Here is an 18419-nt window from a genome sequence, read left to right on the forward strand (position 1 = left end):
CAGGGCATGTCCTTAAGTTGTTTTTTTTAACCCTTTATCTCCTGGCAAACTACACTTGCACATACCAGTGCTCACACAAAAGCTTAAAGAGTGTATCAAAATGTTTGCTGGTGAAATTTGAATTACCTGATGTATCATGTAACTACTCATTTGTCAGACAAATGAATGAAACTCACAGTGAGCCAACGAGGCACCAAGAAGGGCCATAATATGCAGATAGACTTTCTGATTCAATGCTGTGTTTCCAAACAATACAAAGTAATATAATGATATGGGTTTAGTGCCACCCACTCTTAAATTCTTGAAGTTGAGGTTTGGTTTGGCACAATTTGGTTTCACAGTCAAAGTGTACTGACATTAAATAGTTCTGTTTTGAGTCACACCATACATGTAAACTTGAGACTTTACAAAATAGAAATGTTCTGAACATTTCATTAATATTAGTGTAGAAGGCTGAGGTGGAATGCGAAATTATATTATCAGCTTTATTCACTGTTGGTAGCGCATCACTCATAATCAAACCTTGATCCAACTTTGACCTATACAAGTAAATAGAAATCTGTATAATCTTTACCTGACCTATAAGGAACTATGCTATGCGACATTCTATAAAGTCTCCAGCGCTGGCGTGACCGTTCGATTGTACTGAAACACACGTCATTTTTTGAATCTGGTTTGTGTCTCCTACTTTAAATAACGTACTTATGTATGCCTTGTGTGAACGTGCTTCCAGGTAGAGACGACTTATTTGCCTCTGAATTCAAAAAGTCAACCAATCAAGACTTAACTTTGAACCAACTGACAGCTGGAGCGGGCAGTCTTCGGAGGCAGATGCGTAATGCGTATTGACGACCAAACGTTAGTGAGCCAATGACGATGGGTGGTGGGTCGGGCCTAGTTTGAAATACGAAATACGAATTTGCATTGAGTTGCCTTGCATAGAAGAGCCGTGGGGAAGTCATCGTTTCCATAGTAAATTTCAAGTGTGCAATACCAACTTGATTATCAAATGGCGTTATCGCAGTGCTTAGAGGATTCCCCTGGCTGGAGACTGCTTCCAAAAGGAGAACGAGATGTAAATGTAGAAGAACTTTATAATGAGAGGCATCGACTTGCTTTAGAGGAACTGCTATCGGGTGGAGTTAACTCTTACTTGGGATTTCTAAAGAAAGAGAAAATACCCAACTTTCTGTCCGATGAAGAAATCAGACGTATATCACGTTCAACTGTAGTTCCCAAAGCCTTTTCGCTTGCTGGAGACGATGCACCTTTTGAACAGTCCGTCAGCACTTCAATGGACTGTTCATCTGTCACATATTTCCCAGATGTGTCTGACGTGGAGCCCCCTGTTCTGGAGCTTGGTTGGCCTGCTTTCACGACAGGGTCATTTCGTGGAGTAACCCGGGCAGTGGCCCACTTTCAGCCGAGCTATGGGGAGTGTATCTACAGCTGCAAGGAAGCAGCGAGAAAAATGATAAAGGGAGCTAAGGAGGTGAGTTCCATTTAATGCAGCTTTTACAGTCACTGCACCTGAAGACTATGCAGCTGCGAAAATATTGTGTGTGTGTGTGTGTGTGTGTGTGTGTGTGTGTGTGAGATAGAGCGAGAGAGAGGAGAGAGAGAGAGAGAGAGAGAAGTGAGTCATTGTCTGAAAAATCAAGTTTGTTTTCCAAGAGAGGAGCCTACACCTGTAACGTAAACTCCAAGCGGCCTTATTGCAATTAGCCTTCAAAGTCTACTATTCCAATTCCCATCAAACCTGCTACACCAAGGCTTGAGAATGTGCCCTCGAACTGTATGCTCATTGGCTTGTTTATATAGACACACACTACCACATTCTTAGTTAATGTAGTGATACTGCCACTCTGCCAGTGACCCAAATCAGTGTTTTAAAATATTTGATGGCATGGATTACCTGAAGAGATAATGCAATTGATCATCATTGGCAGATAGTTACATGTCATGTGTTGCTGGCAGATTAGAAATTTCACAGAGAACATGTTTCTTAGGCAGGCCAACTATACACAACCTAAACAACATGATCTCATCCAAGCAGAGAGAATTGGAATTGAGTGCAAAGTCTGCAAACATTCAGTATGTAATAGAAATGGGCTGCCACGTCATGCTCTCAGAATCATTTAGCTATGCTCGGAAACCTGAAATCTCTACCATTCTACCAGTGACTTATGGTTGTGTTGTTTTGGAGATAAACATGGAAGGTCTTTCTTTGAAAATCAGTACCGCCGTTGTATTGGTACGCTCCCTTAAACTCTGTAATCCCTCCTGGAAATGTAATCCACTATTGTGGGTCAGTAGTGATAAGTGCACCCTATCCAGCAATCCACTAGTGCAGTAGGCTCTTTAGTGCAAAGTTATGCTCTTTTCAAAATACCTAACTGTGTACTGTTGATTTTTAGCGCTTTTTCAGTGTTTCACTTTCTTTTATTGTGGAGACATGTTGTCAAATAGTCTTGTGTCAGCCATATTAAGGGCCAAGCTAAATTACATGGAGGAATGAGAGGAACGTGGGCAGGTGGTTTTAAATGAAACGACTCACCTTAAGGAATGGTTAGATTATGTCTCAGCATGTTCCCTATAACAAGTCTATGCTGATGAAGAACAGTACACCCCCCAGGTATTTTGTGTTTTCATATCTGTATATGAATGGTTGAATTTATTAACCCATGAAGACCTGGGGAAAATAATCTACCTGGTTCAGCTTCTCTGTATTTTTAACCATTCCGATATGTGTGTAAACAGTTATCATGCACTCGATACTTGTGTTAAAGAGTTGTATTTTATTTAATAACTTGCCCCCAGTTTTGATGTACAGTATGTGCAGTGTATCAGTGATAAGGAAAGTGGCAGTAATAGGATGTCTACTGTATGTGTACTGTTTTTCCTTTAGTGTTTGTGGTCTTGTTTCAGCTTGTAACCTAAACAAAGAAAAAAAATGTGCTGATCCTACAACGGAATATGGAGCTAACAGAGGATTGCGCTTCCATGCTTGAGAGTGCTGTTCTATTTAACACCTAAAATGACTGATGATTGAGAATTAACACTGCCCCAATCTGTATCATAGTTGATCGCAATAGTGACAGACTCCTTGACAGACCTGGACATCTTCCGGGATCTACAGGAGGCCTGTACCCGACGCAGGGTTCCTGTGTACATCTTGCTGGACCAAGTGTCTGTTCCCTCCTTCTTGCAGATGTGCAGCAACCTGAATGTGCGCCTTGAGGAGCTAAAGGTGAGGCCATTTTGTCGGCTTACAGTGCCCAAATAACCCTGTGGAGACCAAATGAGCATGTTTTATCAATGTATCTAGCACAGGACTGCTTGAGAGTGAGTCTGTGAATTTCACACAGACAAAATGAGAGGACTTTGAAGTCATGGAAATTTAATAGAGGTCCTGGATACATCATGAATTATCAGTTATCTGCTGCATAAAATTTTACTGGCGTCTACCAGTCTGTCAGTGGCTCTGTGGAGAAACTGTCTCTAATCCAGCCTGTCTTCACCAATATCTGCCTGGAGTCTTTGAACAATATATTTAAAAAAAAATCTGAAGTAACCATCGTGGCAGGGTGTGACAATTGGCAAATTTGTTATATTATTACACAAAACAAAATCATTTGTGAAGATAAACATGAATAGGTCATGTAAATTGATGTTGCTGAAAGGGTCGGCCCCCTGGTAAGTATGCCATCGTGTGTAATGCATATTTAATTCTAGATTTCAAACATGACAATTACTGGGCTGTCTGTGGGACATAGAGTTTTTTTTTATATATTTTGAGACTATTTGTCTTGTGTCTTGCAGCTGATGCGTATTCGGACCATTACCGGATGTACATATTACATGAGGTCGGGAGCAAGGATCACAGGGAAGGTTCATGAGCGATTCATGCTAATCGATGGGCACAAAGTAGCTACTGGCTCTTATCGGTACAAAGCATCTTTTCACTACTTAACTTAACATTACATACCATACAAGAAGTATGTTATGCCAATGTAACCATGACATAAAATATGTTTTAGATTATCTTGTGAGTTGTAATGTATGTGTTATAATATGCACATTTTCATGTTTTACTTTAGTATTGTGTGCAGTGTGAAACAATTTGGAATAATTTGACATTTTTTAAATCAGTGATCTAGGTGCAGGGCATATCTAAATGTGATTTGACTTTCCCTTTTTTTGATTTCATAATTGAAAAAGTATATTGAAATGAAGGACTTTTTTTGAGAAGTTAAGAATTCTGGGGAAAGGCTCTTCAGTGAACAATACTTTTAAACTAGTTATAACGTTGTTCATTGCGCTGACTTAAACGGCGAATCGCATGTAGTCATTGTCACATTGAGCAATCTATTTCCTTCCACCAACAGGTTCAACTGGACAGATGGGAAGTTGAACAGCAGCAATCTGATCGAACTGACCGGACAAATAACAGAGAAATTTGATGAGGAGTTTCGCATACTGTATGCCCAGTCTCTGCCCCTAAATGGCAGGGAGTGTCCTCCGAGTGCCCGTGGCAGCGGTATATACGACCACCTGCTCTTCAAGCTGCCCTCCACCCCACCGTCCCAGGTCCCCAAGCCGGTTACGGCCGACCAGGTATGCATGACCAGCACGCCCAACCGGGCCCAGATGATGGAGGCCCTCCAGTCAGGCCCAAAGGCCGGAGGGAAGAGCCGCAGGAGCAGCCACACCTCCAACGCCTCCACCCTCGGGGGGGACTGGATGGAGCAGGACCTGTTGCAGGATGAACCTCTGTTTGGGGGTCCTGCCCTTGCCCCTGCCCCTGCCCCTGCCCCTGCCCCTGCCCCTGCCCCTGCTCCTGTGTCTCCTGCACCTGCTCGACCTCTGCCTGGGGCGGTTGGCTGCCCGGCTCTAGCATTTGTAGCTGCCCCCACCTCCGCCTGCCACACTTCCACACAGACGGGCAGCCAGAATGTAGACAAGGGCGTGCAGACTGACCAAGGCACCAAGCGTCCATTGCCTGGCTTCCCCCTGCAGGCCTCCACCTCCTCTACCCTGACCAACTATGAGACCTCTTCCTCCACGTCCTCCGATTCTGGCTCCGCCCAGCCGGGCGTCAAATTGGGTCTTCGTCCTCCAATCAGACGTGGCCCTGCCCCTCAGCATTGCAGCCTGAAGGAGAGCTTTTGGAAGCTGTCCAAAGAGCGACAGGGCCACTACGCATCCATTCGGTCCAAGCTGGACAACATGGTGTCCATGCTGTCCCATCGGCGGGAGCTGGTGGACCTCACCAACCTGGCCCTGAGTCCGGCCCTGCGGAGACGAAACGCCCACCAGCAGTCCAGACGGGCATCTGGAGTCATGATGGAGACCACCTTCATGGGGACCTGGCCTCGGTCAAGGGGTTTGCAGTGAAAGGCAAAGGCCAGGGGAAATGAAGAGGTCTGCTAATTTGCAATCAAACCAATGAATGTTACTTAATTAGAGATACATTCGACAATACTACCCAGTTGTATAGGAGCTTTCTGAAAAGGAGGTGTTGAAAAATAGAGCTGCTCTCCGTCATCTTCCTCCTCAGCAGCTTCTTGTTCTGTATAATATATTGCGGGTTAAAGGGAACTTGTCTAGAACTAAGTCTAGAAATACTGCTTCTATCAAAGATGATATAAGAATCCATTTACATCATGCACTTGAGGACAAAAGATTCAAATATTTCATGGCAAATATTTCAAGTCAGGATAATGTGTAGAGAATGACCATTTTGGTGAAAGAGTTGTAAACGTATAATATGTCATGTGTTACTGATATAAAACTGAATCCACTACAATCAGTCATATATATGCAGTAGGTCATTTGAAAGGGTTTGATACAAAAGTTTAAAGCAAACTGCACCTCTGAAAATTAATGTCTTTAAAAAAAGAGCACCTTCTAGTATTTAAATCAAAATGTTTTACATTATATACAAGTGTGAATTACGCATTATCTTTTATTACAGAACATAAACACTAAAAACACTAACAATCAACTGCTGTATATGTGCAATCTAAGGACAAGACACTACTGTAATGCGCAACATTTCTACCTTAAGCAAGGTTTACATGGTACAGAACCTGTAGATTCTGTCTCTAGGGTATTGTATTATCCTATGTGTGTTATGTGTGTTAAATACAATATCTATAATTTTGTTCCAATAAATTCTTCAACTTGCTCTAAACTATATATCTTTTGCTGATTAATGTAGTCACAAAATCAACCACAGCAGGCCACTTTGGAGTTTGAGTTTTGCTGGTGATGTACATTTTATCAAGGTACAAGGTTCACGGAAGTGGAAACCTGGCATGGAGGTTTGGTTCTCTGTAAACACACCACAGGCTGTTATAAATGTATGGCACAGGCATGCGATTTGTAATGGTTAACTACAGTTGCCTTGTGAGAGGTCTACTTCACATTTGATTCACTGCCAGAGCAGCATACTGTTGAGCTGAGCAAGACGTGACCAATGTCTGTTTCTGTACATTTAGTTAATATATTCTGAATCTGCAACACTTTTAGCCTATTTTGCCATCATTGTGCGGTCTTTGAACTGCATGGAAATATATTTCACAATCTTTGTTTTGTCAGTGTTTTTTTTATATATATAAACTGCTATAGTTAAATATCTGAAAGATCTACCTAAACTGAACTAAGAACAATGTGTTCCATTTGTTCCTGCACCTAACCGCACATTATGGGCGTACAGTATGTGAGTTCAACACACGTGTCCACGTGTGAAACAAAGTGGGAAGAGTGACGCTGACGCAGCAGTAAAGGCAATGGTAATCAGCCAATTGAAGCTAATCTGCTGTCGTATTGAGAGACAGCAACTGCTGTAACACATTGACAGGTGTGTGTGTGTGTGTGTAGATGTTGTTGATGGTGTTAAAAGCCTTTTACACTAGGGGGCAGTCTGACTCATTGCCTTTTGAGAAGACAAGCGACCTACACAAGAAACCAGTTCTGTAATTAATGGGCACATTTGTCCAGCTTTGCACAGATCTATTGACATTATGACATTATATTTACCTGTGCATAAGGAATTCCTTCCCCTCCCACCCATTGCACCATTTATAGGAATTGCGGCCAGTGGACTTTTTTTTTTAAGTGAGTGGCCTACCTGGGACAGAGACCCATTTGTTTTTTTGTTTTCTTCAGTCAGCATATTCCCTTAACAAATAAAAGACTAGAAACCTCACAGTTTTGAAGCACGCTGTGAGTCACTGAATTTTTTGTCTCACTCTCTAGTGCCACCACGTGCCCAACCCTTACAGCTCAAAAACAGTGACAGCTGAGACTTGGCACCTGCCAGCCTTGTTTGATGTTCTGCTCCTTCAAAACAACACCCTCTGTGCTGAGACCTGTGTAGGACTGTATGATCAGCAAAATAGTAAATGTGATTATACAGTATAATGTTGGTATAACAGTGACAAAAAGTATGTTTCTTCCTATGACTTATGTCTTATGCTGTGCCTGTTGGATATTAGAGCAAATATTTGCTAGCAGTTCTGTGATTTGATTTTTTTTTTTTTTTTTTTACAATAATTTATTTTAGCTTAATTTGAGAGGATATTTTTGGACCAGAGTATTTTAAGCCTGTGCTTAGGTTTAAACCCACTAAGCTAAGTAGCCATCTATGAGAACATATATGAGACAAAAATGGCAGAAATGAATTGAAATGTTTGGGGGATGGGTCCTATATGGCTGGGTTTCACTGCTGCTTTGAGTAATTGTGGTGAACCTGTTGGCCTGTTTAGACACACCTCCAGAAAGTTCTTTGGCAGTGAAACCTGTACGTTCTGTTCAGGCTGTCAAGTCATTTTTCTTTCCTTTTCATGAGGAAGACAAGAGAAGACTGTGTGCCATAACAAAGAGACTGCCCTAGGCAGAGTATGTACGTGTGCTATATATGCACTACATGTTCTATACATTTGTTACATAATAACTAGGTCAGTACCTTCCCATGAACACAAATAAACAAAGTGATCACGTTTCAGATGTTATAATTAAAGAAAACTATAGAGGAAAGACGCTTGACTTTGGCCAATAAAATTAGCCATTGATTGTTTTCATAAATAGATAGATAGATTTCCTTGGTGATCGTCACAGAAATGACTTTACGTAATGGCTTTTGTCAGCAGTGTTGAAGAAGCGTACAACTGTAAACACTCTGTTGTCTGTCCAGTGGGTTGCACAGTGTTCATGCTAGTAAATCATGCTCAGTAGTTTGTGCAACCTCCCTCTCTCTTCAACAATCCACAGGAGTTCAAAAGTAGTCCCCAGAACAAAGCAAGTCTTCTTTATGCTGCCTTAACAGATACCTGCAAAGTCAATTTCACTGACAGCTACAAACTGGTAAATAAAAAATAATAAAACAGTAAACAAAACATACTGCTGCTCGCATTAAAAGATCTTCGTGAAGAAGTAGATCCCGACCTGTCCATTCTTGTAGATAACCTCAGTGTTGCAGTGTTGTCCAAGTCTGTCAGTGTAAACACAAAGTAGGTCTGAGTTCAGATGCAAAAGCCTTTAAATCCACTTTTGTCAAAAATGAGATAATGATGGTGAGTGAATGCTCTTCACATATAGTGTAAGTTACTTCGATAATTTAGCTTCAAAACTCACTAAATACCCTTCTCTTCCTGTCTGAAATACTGATTTGTAGGCGAAACCCTATAGGAGCCTGATACAAAACGCTCATTTAAAAGAAAAGTGGTCAGACGGATTTAGAGGCTTTTGCATCTGAACCCTTCAGTCATCTTCCCCCAGATTTGAAACAGTGTTCAACTTATAGTTTCATTATGTCCACCACCAGCATGCATCATCTCCTTTATTATGCCCATATTTTGAAAGAGGAGGTGGTTGTTCATGCTCCACACCAGAAAGTATTCTATGTACCCCGGCCCGCACTTCCCCTGACAGAGCAGGTAACTGTTTTTTTTTTTTTTTTAATGCAAAGCCATATTACCATGCCATGTCAAATCAGAAGGTTGTTGCAGCACTGCCTCAGACTTTGTTCAATCCTTGTCTATAAAGAATGGGTTCCTAATCCATGGCCTGTAAATATCTATGTTAAAATCCTATGTCTTCATTGTATTCTCAGCTCTTGAAATGACATGCTTAATGTTCTAAAACCATATAATTCTAGCAGTGCACCGTAAGGGATCACAATGACCGGACATATAGACCACAACTTTTATCTTGAGGGGAAAAAAATACAGTGCTCCCCTATAGCAGGTAACTGTTTTTTTTTTTTTTTTTTTTTTTTTTTTTAAATGCAAAGCCTATAGGGGAGCACTGAAAAAAATACAGTGCTCCCCTATAGAACTTGTATTTTGCATTGTAGGCCTATCAGTCTAATAAAGTGAATTCAGTATGAGCGCCAGGAGCATCGGCACACGGAAGCTGCGGTTGACATGATTTATATGTTGTGTGGTAAGAGCAGGCTTCACTCAGTATGTGCCTTTGTGTCTCGTGCTTGGCCAAACGTATATGTTGACTCATAAAAGAAAAAAGGCCGCACTTTGCATATAAACGTGTTTTATTGCACAGCGGCATCAACGCATCTACATCAACAATAAAACAAGTTAATATGCAAAGTTTTTTCTTTTATGATCGATATGTTGACATGACCTGATGTGTGAATGTGAAGTGCATTGCAAGTGTATTGGAACAAGATGTTCTCTAGATGTTCTCTAGGTTATCACCACAATTGAAGAGTTGCAGACCAAAGTAAATACTGAGGACTTAAGTGAACTGGAAATCCTCTTAATCAAATATCTAAATTATCAATCCATATCAATTCATCAATTAGTTGGCATATCAGCTTTAATACTGAGAGCAACAGGGACCGATGGGGAGCCAAGCACTGTGCTGATTTTGATACTCATCGTGAAGTTGTTCTTGAACTCTTAAAGAAGTTCTGATTTTTTTAAATGCAAAGCCATATTACCATGCCATGTCAAATCAGAAGGTTGTTGCAGCACTGCCTCAGACTTTGTTCAATCCTTGTCTATAAAGAATGGGTTCCTAATCCATGGCCTGTAAATATCTATGTTAAAATCCTATGTCTTCATTGTATTCTCAGCTCTTGAAATGACATGCTGTAGCATGTAAATCTGACAAATCTCAGCATGACTGAATAATTAAAAGTTTGCAAGTCATCTCATTGAAGGCCCTGGATTTGGAGAAAAGTGCAAAAAGCTCTCTGTATAACAGGCTTGAATAAGATTAAACAAAAGGAAGTTGTTTGGGATAAAACTTGTCGGGTAGCTAGGCACTTCAAGATCTATGTGAAAGTAGCTGAGTCTTTAGACATTTAATGTAGGAAGTGTTGTGCCGACGATGTACCCATGTTGTGCCGATGACCATGTATCATAGATAAATAAATATAAAATGTGAAATCATTGTTTTGCCTCAGGGACAAGAATGAAAATGCATTGGTATACAATGCAAGCAAGTGGCTTTATTTATGTATGAATGCAACATGGTATACGTCATTGGCACTTCACACACAAAATGACTACACATTGAACTCTTTCCACATTGATTTTTTATCTACCCCACATACTAATCAAGTCCTATTAACAAAAAATGCAGTCACACCTTGTTTTATCCTTAATATCGTCATACATTTGCTGCAAAGACTTCAAATATTGGCTCAACATAAATTGTATTTGCAGCCAAAAATAATGACTGGTGTCATGTGGTTACAAAAAAGACCCTTAATGTCACCAGTTTTGCATTTTGCCCCATAGTGCCTATTATGAAACTAATGGGCATGCAATAAACGTTTAATGGTCAAGTCATACTGAAAATATGACTTTGTAAGGTCTTCCACCTTACAAAGTTTGAGCAGGCTGAGAATAATACTTTTCAAGATATTAATGCCCAAACATGGCCTCCAAGATAAGTCATTTCTCAGTGTAAACATGACACAAAATCAAGGGTGAACAATATTGTATAGCCTAGGTCTTAGTTTTGAGACCTAAATATTAAGTTTAAGTAAATTTAGAGCAAAATCTGAGACATGCAGCAAACACTTTCCTGGATTTTGTCTCATTTGACACGGAATGACCAAAACATATTTTCTATTTTCGAAGGCTTCATTTTTACAAATATTTTAGGGAAAATGTGAATAGCAAATAAAACAATGACGTCAGAGAAAGACACACTTTTCATACTCCAGTATTAAAACATGTAAGAACACAAAGACTATGTGGCTATTGTTATTATGTTGTAACCCGACTGCCTATCAGACCACGAGAACACAGCAATCGGTAAAATCTGATGTAAAATTACATAATGTCTTCCACCAGTGACTTCATGTTACTCCACCACATCTCAAGCACAACCGACGAAACATGACGCACCAGGCAGTTGAGCCTCCGCCAATAGATGTGAAGAGGTGGGTTGGGTCAAGTTCCAAATGAGAAATACAAAACTTGCATCGAATGCAAGTCCATGATTGAACCCGTGCAAGTGAACGTCGTGAACACACATCTAACCTCGACTTATGCGCAATGCCGTCGATAAACTTGAGCATAGACGAGCCGTTGACATGGTGGTCTTCGTCTTCCAGGGTGGGACGCCACCGTGATATGAACGTTGAAGAGGTGTACCGTGAAAGTCACCGACTTGCTGTAGAGCACTTGGTAGCAGGTGGAGTTGACGCGTACATGGGATTCTTGAAGACAGAGCGAGTTCCAAACTTTCTTTCGGATGACGAGATCAAATTTATCTTGGAGTCCGCCGTGAATCCCGAAAGTACACCACAGCAGCCGGGAGATGCCAGAAGTTATGTGGTGCCCGACGCCACATCTCTTGTCTATTTCCCTGACGTGTCGGACGTTGTTGCCCCGTCTCTAGATATCGGATGGTCCTCTGTCTCACCTGGCTCATCCCGAGGTGTTACCACAGCCACTGCACACTTTCAACCGAACTATATACCCCATATACCTGTTGAGTGCATTTACAGCTGCAAAGATGCGGCCAGAAAGATGATAAAAGGCGCAAAAGAGGTAGGCCTAAATTATATATGAATTACGAAATGATATGTTTTTGTCATATTATTGCGTTGGCTTTTATGGTGCATCTTCATGAAGTGTGGACTGTGGCAGAACTATAGGCGATCTAGCCTACTGCAAAACTAAAGATGTGGGGCCTAGCCTAATTGGAGGTGTTAGGAGCTGTGTGTTTGCTGTTATCTCACTCAGACGACTTTAGTTTTCTATAGCTAGTATGAGTTTGCATATTCTTATGGATGCAATATTCTAACCATAACAATGAAAAAACTGAAAAATAGCTGTTGTTGCTTCAGAGAATAATAGCTTATGTAGAACGTTTTTTGGCTATGCGCAGGAACCAATCAACTTGACCGCCCACTCAGTTTTTAGGTTTAGACATATTTAATAATCATAATTAATGTTCTAAAACCATATCATTCTAGCAGTGCACCGTAAGGGACCGGACATATGACCGGACATATAGACCACAACTTTTATCTTGAGGGGAAAAATACAGTGCTCCCCTATAGAACTTGCATTTTGCATTGTAGGCCTATCAGTCTAATAAAGTGAATTCAGGATGAGCGCCAGGAGCATTGGCACACGGAAGCTGCGGTTGACATGATTTATATGTTGTGTGGTAAGAGCAGGCTTCACTCAGTATGTGCCTTTGTGTCTCAGAGTGCTTGGCCAAACGTATGTTGACTCATAAAAGAAAAAAGGCCGCACTTTTCATATAAAGGTGTTTTATTGCACAGCGGCATCAACACATCTACATCAACGATAAAACAAGTTAATATGCAAAGTTTTTTCTTTTATGATCGATATGTTGACATGACCTGATGTGTGAATGTGAAGTGCATTGCAAGTGTATTGGAACAAGATGTTCTCTAGATGTTCTCTAGGTTATCACCACAATTGAAGAGTTGCAGACCAAAGTAAATACTGACTGCAGGACTTAAGTGAACTGGAAATCATCTTAATCAAATATCTTAATTATCAATCCATATTAATTAATCAATTAGTTGGCATATCAGCTTTAATACTGAGAGCAACAGGGGCCGATGGGGAGCCAAGCATTGTGCTGATTTTGATACTCATCGTGAAGGTGTTCTTGAACTCTTAAAGAAGTTCTGATGCGAAGAAGTCAGATGTGATCCTCAGAATCCTCCTGAGTGAAATGATAAAGTTTTAGCAAAGTCCATCATTGAGCAGCCCATGATCTGTTCAGGCTCTTGCTTATTCATTTGGTACACTATCTAAAGGACTGTGTTGAAAACAACACATTCTGTTGTCCCTATCTGGACTCAAGTTGTGTTGTTTCAACACATTCATTTTAAGAGTGCAAAATGTTTTTCCTAGTTTATTGGTTTTAAATATATATATATATATATAGATAAATGTGAGATAAAAGATAAGAGAATGTGTCAATAATGAGTGGAATGTAATAGAGAAAAATATAAAAACAGGCACGGATTCCTCAGTCATGTTTTCGGAAAAGGTTCATTAAACAGAAGCTAATTCATGTTCACCAAATATCACAATCAATTTGTCAAAGCCCTTTAAAAGCCCCACCCTAGCTCAAGGATAGTACACACAACACAGAAAGTCTGTTCTCATTAAATCAATCAGTGTGGAGAGAACAGTCTGTACTCATACATTCCTCCTAGCATTTCAAAATTTCATGGGGAAAAAACTGTGTCCCTGGCAACCTGTGTTATGTGTTTGCATGGGAACGTAGGGTAATCTTAGAGAGGTTACTGCCAGCCCCTTTAATGCACTTATGAGTCTTAAAGCAGAAAGGGGACTAAATATTGTGGCCCTGGAATGAGAAGGTTAAGGTTACCTTTATTTGAAACAAGTTCATTCTAAATGACTGTGCTGACAATCTATCCCATGTTAAGGAGACACTGACTTTGTTTTCTTCTATTTATCTATTGTAGGTAATCGCCATAGTGACAGACACCTTGACAGATGTGGACATCTTCCGGGACTTGCAGGAGGCCTGTACACGACGCAGAGTTCCTGTGTACATCCTGTTGGACCTTGAGGCTGTGCCCTCCTTCCTGCAGATGTGTAGCAATCTCAAAGTGCGCTTGTCAGAACTCCAGGTAGCCTATAGGCCTACTAATGAAGTCACACAGTGATGTATTTGTTGATGCCACTTGATTGTTGATTTGTCTCTATGGAGATGTTTGGATGGTGTCATCGATGTTGACATCGTTGGGCAATTTTGATGGAAGTCTTGGCACTGACACAATTGATTCATTGTTTGCAGAAAATGCGTGTGCGGGCTGTCGGAGGCTTCAGGTATTTCACGCGCACTGGAGCACGTATCACTGGAAGGATTCATGAGCAGTTCATGTTGATAGATGGGACCAAGGCTGCCATGGGGACCTATAGGTAACATCCCATGGCACTGTAACTCCATTGTGCTTTCACACAAAGGATGTTTGTTTTGTTTCCTTTGAAAAAAATATCTGTATTAAGACTATTTAAACAGCTGTGTGTTAGAGGAAAATTATGTGCCAACAGTGTTTGGATATCTGGCGTACAGCTGCTTTATCGTGATTTAAACAAGTTGAGCAAATATGAACAAACATAGTAAGGAGCAAGTAGGAACTTAATAATAAAATCCTGTATTATTATTTCAACAGGTTTAGATGGACAGATGGCAGAATCAACACTTGCAACATGATTGAGCTCACAGGTGACGTGATTGAGCAATATGAAGTGGAGTTCCATCGTCTCTACAAGAAATCCCTCGCCGTGAACCCCAAGGCAGTACTCTCTCCCCCAGCACTCCAAGCATCCACTCCCAGCCGGGCCTGTGTAAAGGTCGCACCGAGCCGTGCTCAGGCCCTGGGGGTCATCCTGAACTCGCTCACCCCAGTGGCCAGTGTTACATCACCGCACGCTAATCCTCCAGGGTCTCGGCCTACCTCCTACAGCTCTTCCACCCAGACCTTAAGCCAGAGTGTGACCCGAGGCACGCAGACCGACCAGGGCTCGTCCCATCGGCCACGTGTCCTCCTCTCCTCCTCCTCGATGGAGACCGACTCGTCTGGCTCCGAGTCTGCGTGCTCCACACCCACAGAAGTCAGCCCAGGGCTGCTAACGAAGGCCTCGCTGGTAGTTAATCCGCGCCCCACCCCGACACCTTCCATCCTCAAGTTGTCCTGTCATGGCCTGTCAACGGATCAACTGCCCCGTCAGCAGAATGCTTACCCCCCTTCCTTAATTTCAAATATCAGCCAGATGAGCCAGTATACCAGGACGAACCACTTTGACCGGTCTGTTCCTTCCCTAAGGCCTGGGATGGACAGGGGCTGTAAAATTCAGCAAAATATGAGGCCTGGTCCTGGGTTGACAATGGGGAGCCTACACATGGCTATGTCAGTGAGGTCTAGGTTTCTGCAGTAAAAACATAATATGCAATAGATGAGAAGATTGTATGTAACTACATGAAAATGTAGCAACAACACCTAGAGAAAAGGGACAAGGGTACAAAATGATGCTGACTGCACTGAGGAAAACATACAGTAGGTCAGCTAATCTTATGAAAGATTTCTCTGAGTAATTTCCCTTAAAAGTTGGCGTAGGTAGAGGAGGCCAATCCATGCACATGACTTTTGTGTTTTCTTAAGGAAAACAGTCGTGAATTTGAACAGGTTATATAGAAATGGTTCCTTGATCTGAAAAGGCATATGGACAGTAAAAGGGTTTCAGATTGTTTTTTTTATTCTTCTTCATTTTTCTTTCAACTTTTATCATGCAAGTTGTATCATGCAGAAAGCTACTGCCATTGTGGTATCAGAAGAGGCTATAGAAGGGGGCATGCCAGAGGCTCCAAGCTACAGAGAAGACCTCTGGTGAGACGCGGCAAACAAAGACATCTTTTGTACACTGTAACTTTGTGAACTGCCGCAGTCGTATAGTGCCAAGAGTCTGAAGCATGCCCCTACTTCCTGCCTCCTCTGTTTAGTCAGATTGTGTATGGAGCAAATAATTGTATTTCTAAAGTACAGGACTCATATACTCATGACTAAAAGCTATCACTAAATATGACATACTTGTTTGTGCAAATGTGTCTTAAGGTTTAAAAATATGTGTTTTGAAATACTTTCTTTCACGTGATGTGCCATGTTTACAGGGTGTGGGTTATTTCTGCTACATGAACGAAACTAACAGCAATGAGGAAATGAAACTACTTGGATAACATCACTGTGTGTGCCATCAACAAGCACTAGTAAAAAGGGCTATGTTGTCTACTGTTTGAAAATGGGTATATAGGTAATAGGTTATGTGGCTGGACCATAAGATTTTTGTGTGTGTGTGATTTCAGAGGGAAAACAAACACTGGTTTATATGATGCAATACACAGTCTATGCAGTGTTTTCATCTTGTATGTAGCAAGTCATGACCCAATTCCATAATGATTAATAGGCTAATCTTTTGTGTTCAGCCAGCCAATGGCAAATTATTCTTTGAGAAAAATACACAGGTATTTTACCCCAAGTAGGTGCTATTTTTGTAAAATGGTATCTGTTATTTAGGGGATCACTATGGATGTGGGTATATTTTCTTCTTTTTTTACTGCAATGTACTGATAATATGACAGTGCTTGGGACAGCGTTAATGTGCATAATCACACAAGTTATGAGACATACTGTGTGGACACACCAATGGTGTGATGTTTAAAGTGTTATGTGTTGTCTGTTCAATATCATGATAATAGTATGTTTGTATGTGTTTTGATAATGCTGTGACAATGATAATAATAGTAATAAAGAAAATTAGATCAAATAAAAGTCTTTGAATGTATAAAACAGACCCAGTGGATTTCTTGTGTCAGCCACATTACCAGAAGCGTTTCATGTACATGATTAAAAAGTGAAACTATTTTCTCTAAACATAATCAGCACTTTTCCTCCCCTCACTGTTTTCTAATGGGACTTTGTATCAAGACCTGCTGCTTGCTATTATGTAAAACAAGAGTCTTTAGGGAATATCCCTGTGAACTCATGCTGCCGTACTGCTTCCCGCGAAGCAAATGGATGAATAAAGCTCTCTTAAATCAGTGTAGTTCAAAATATGCAAGGAAAGAGGGCATCAGCCTTGATAATGTGGTGGAAGGGGCGATGTAGAGATGTAGAGAGATACATACATATGTATCAATATGTATTGTTAAGCATAGCAAAGTCCCGGGCAGACTGTTTACTTGCTCACATTATTACTAAAAACTACAAATAAAAATCAATCAGGTAGTCATTACAGATCTTACAATATAAATTAATTCTTGAAGAACGGTACGGTACGGTCATAATTGTAACAAGACAAGAACAGTGACAGTACTTTATAGATAAATGCAGAGTAGCCTTAACTAGAACTCCACACTGAAATCAAATTGAGACATAATACAGCTTGAGATATTTGGTGGGTAATACATGGAGATATTTGGAAATCTAAAAGTCCATTCTCTCTACACATTTATTTGATCTGTGACAGAGCTCCCCTCAACATCTGAAATACCTTAAAATGGGCCGTGGGTCCAAGGCTGGGAACAAGTGGCTGATGGGAATTGTAGTCTATTGCTAAATAAGGAAGAAAATGGTAGCCGAGTAATTGCTCTGTTTCAACAGAAGATCAGTAGCAGATAAGAATGCCAGTAAAGATACTACCTGGGGGTGATGCTTTCTTTGACTTCTGTTTAAAAGTAAACATTCCACTCTGCATAACCGTTGAGTGGTTGAGCAAGGGTTGACCTGCAAAGAATTTTAATTAGTTTTTTGTGGGATGACTTGCTTTATTCCAGTTTGTCGTCAAAATCTTTTTTTCTTCTTTTCTTGAAGTGTGAGAACATAAACAGCATCTTTTAAATTTCAGTAGAGGATAGGAGAATAGTAGAACAAAATGTTCGGGCAGTATAGAGCAGTGGCAGTATTTCACCTGCAGAGGACGCCATCTCCTAATGATTTCCTCAGATTTCTCTTAGGGGGTTCAGTTTAAACAGAGGTCACTACCTCTGCTATGTAAAATGATTTGCCTTGTCCAGTACTACCCAGTACATAATATGTTATATGTTATCAATATTTTAATTCAACTGGTCAATAAGCAGTGGTGGAAAACTCCAGCTTCAAAAAGTAAAAGTCCTACCACAACCATTTACTTCAAGCAGTTGATTCTAATTAGCTGAACTCTTCAGCCAGGGAGAGCAGCTAATTGGTGAGATCACCTGTGTTAAGTGTACAGGTAGACTGAAGTAAGCCATGTTGTGAGTTCTTGCATCGTACTGTCAGACTTAGTAACCGTAAGAGCACTCCCACACCCTTCAATGTGCTTTGTGCAAGCAAAAAGAATGGTCAGACAACAACATCTGTCTCTCTGATGTTCTGCTGA

General features: G+C 40.9%; 2 protein-coding genes across 2 annotated transcripts; both read left to right on the forward strand.

The window, feature by feature from the left end:
- Window positions 1-955: 955 nt before the first annotated feature.
- On the forward strand, window positions 956-6185 carry fam83d (family with sequence similarity 83 member D). Its single transcript, XM_062546042.1, has 4 exons — window positions 956-1492; window positions 3083-3250; window positions 3823-3947; window positions 4389-6185. Exons 1-4 carry the CDS (start codon window positions 1010-1012, stop codon window positions 5395-5397), a joined length of 1785 nt encoding a protein of 594 aa, XP_062402026.1. The 5' UTR covers window positions 956-1009; the 3' UTR covers window positions 5398-6185.
- Window positions 6186-11438: 5253 nt separating this feature from the next.
- LOC134092890 (protein FAM83D-like) lies at window positions 11439-16816 on the forward strand. The gene is made up of 4 exons (XM_062546043.1): window positions 11439-12035; window positions 13964-14131; window positions 14299-14423; window positions 14678-16816. The coding sequence occupies exons 1-4, from the start codon at window positions 11538-11540 to the stop codon at window positions 15441-15443; spliced, it is 1557 nt and encodes a 518-aa protein (XP_062402027.1). The 5' UTR covers window positions 11439-11537; the 3' UTR covers window positions 15444-16816.
- The last annotated feature ends 1603 nt before the right edge of the window (window positions 16817-18419 follow it).

This window comes from Sardina pilchardus, chromosome 9 (genome assembly GCF_963854185.1).
Source record: "Sardina pilchardus chromosome 9, fSarPil1.1, whole genome shotgun sequence".
In the NCBI taxonomy this organism is placed as follows: domain Eukaryota; kingdom Metazoa; phylum Chordata; class Actinopteri; order Clupeiformes; family Clupeidae; genus Sardina; species Sardina pilchardus.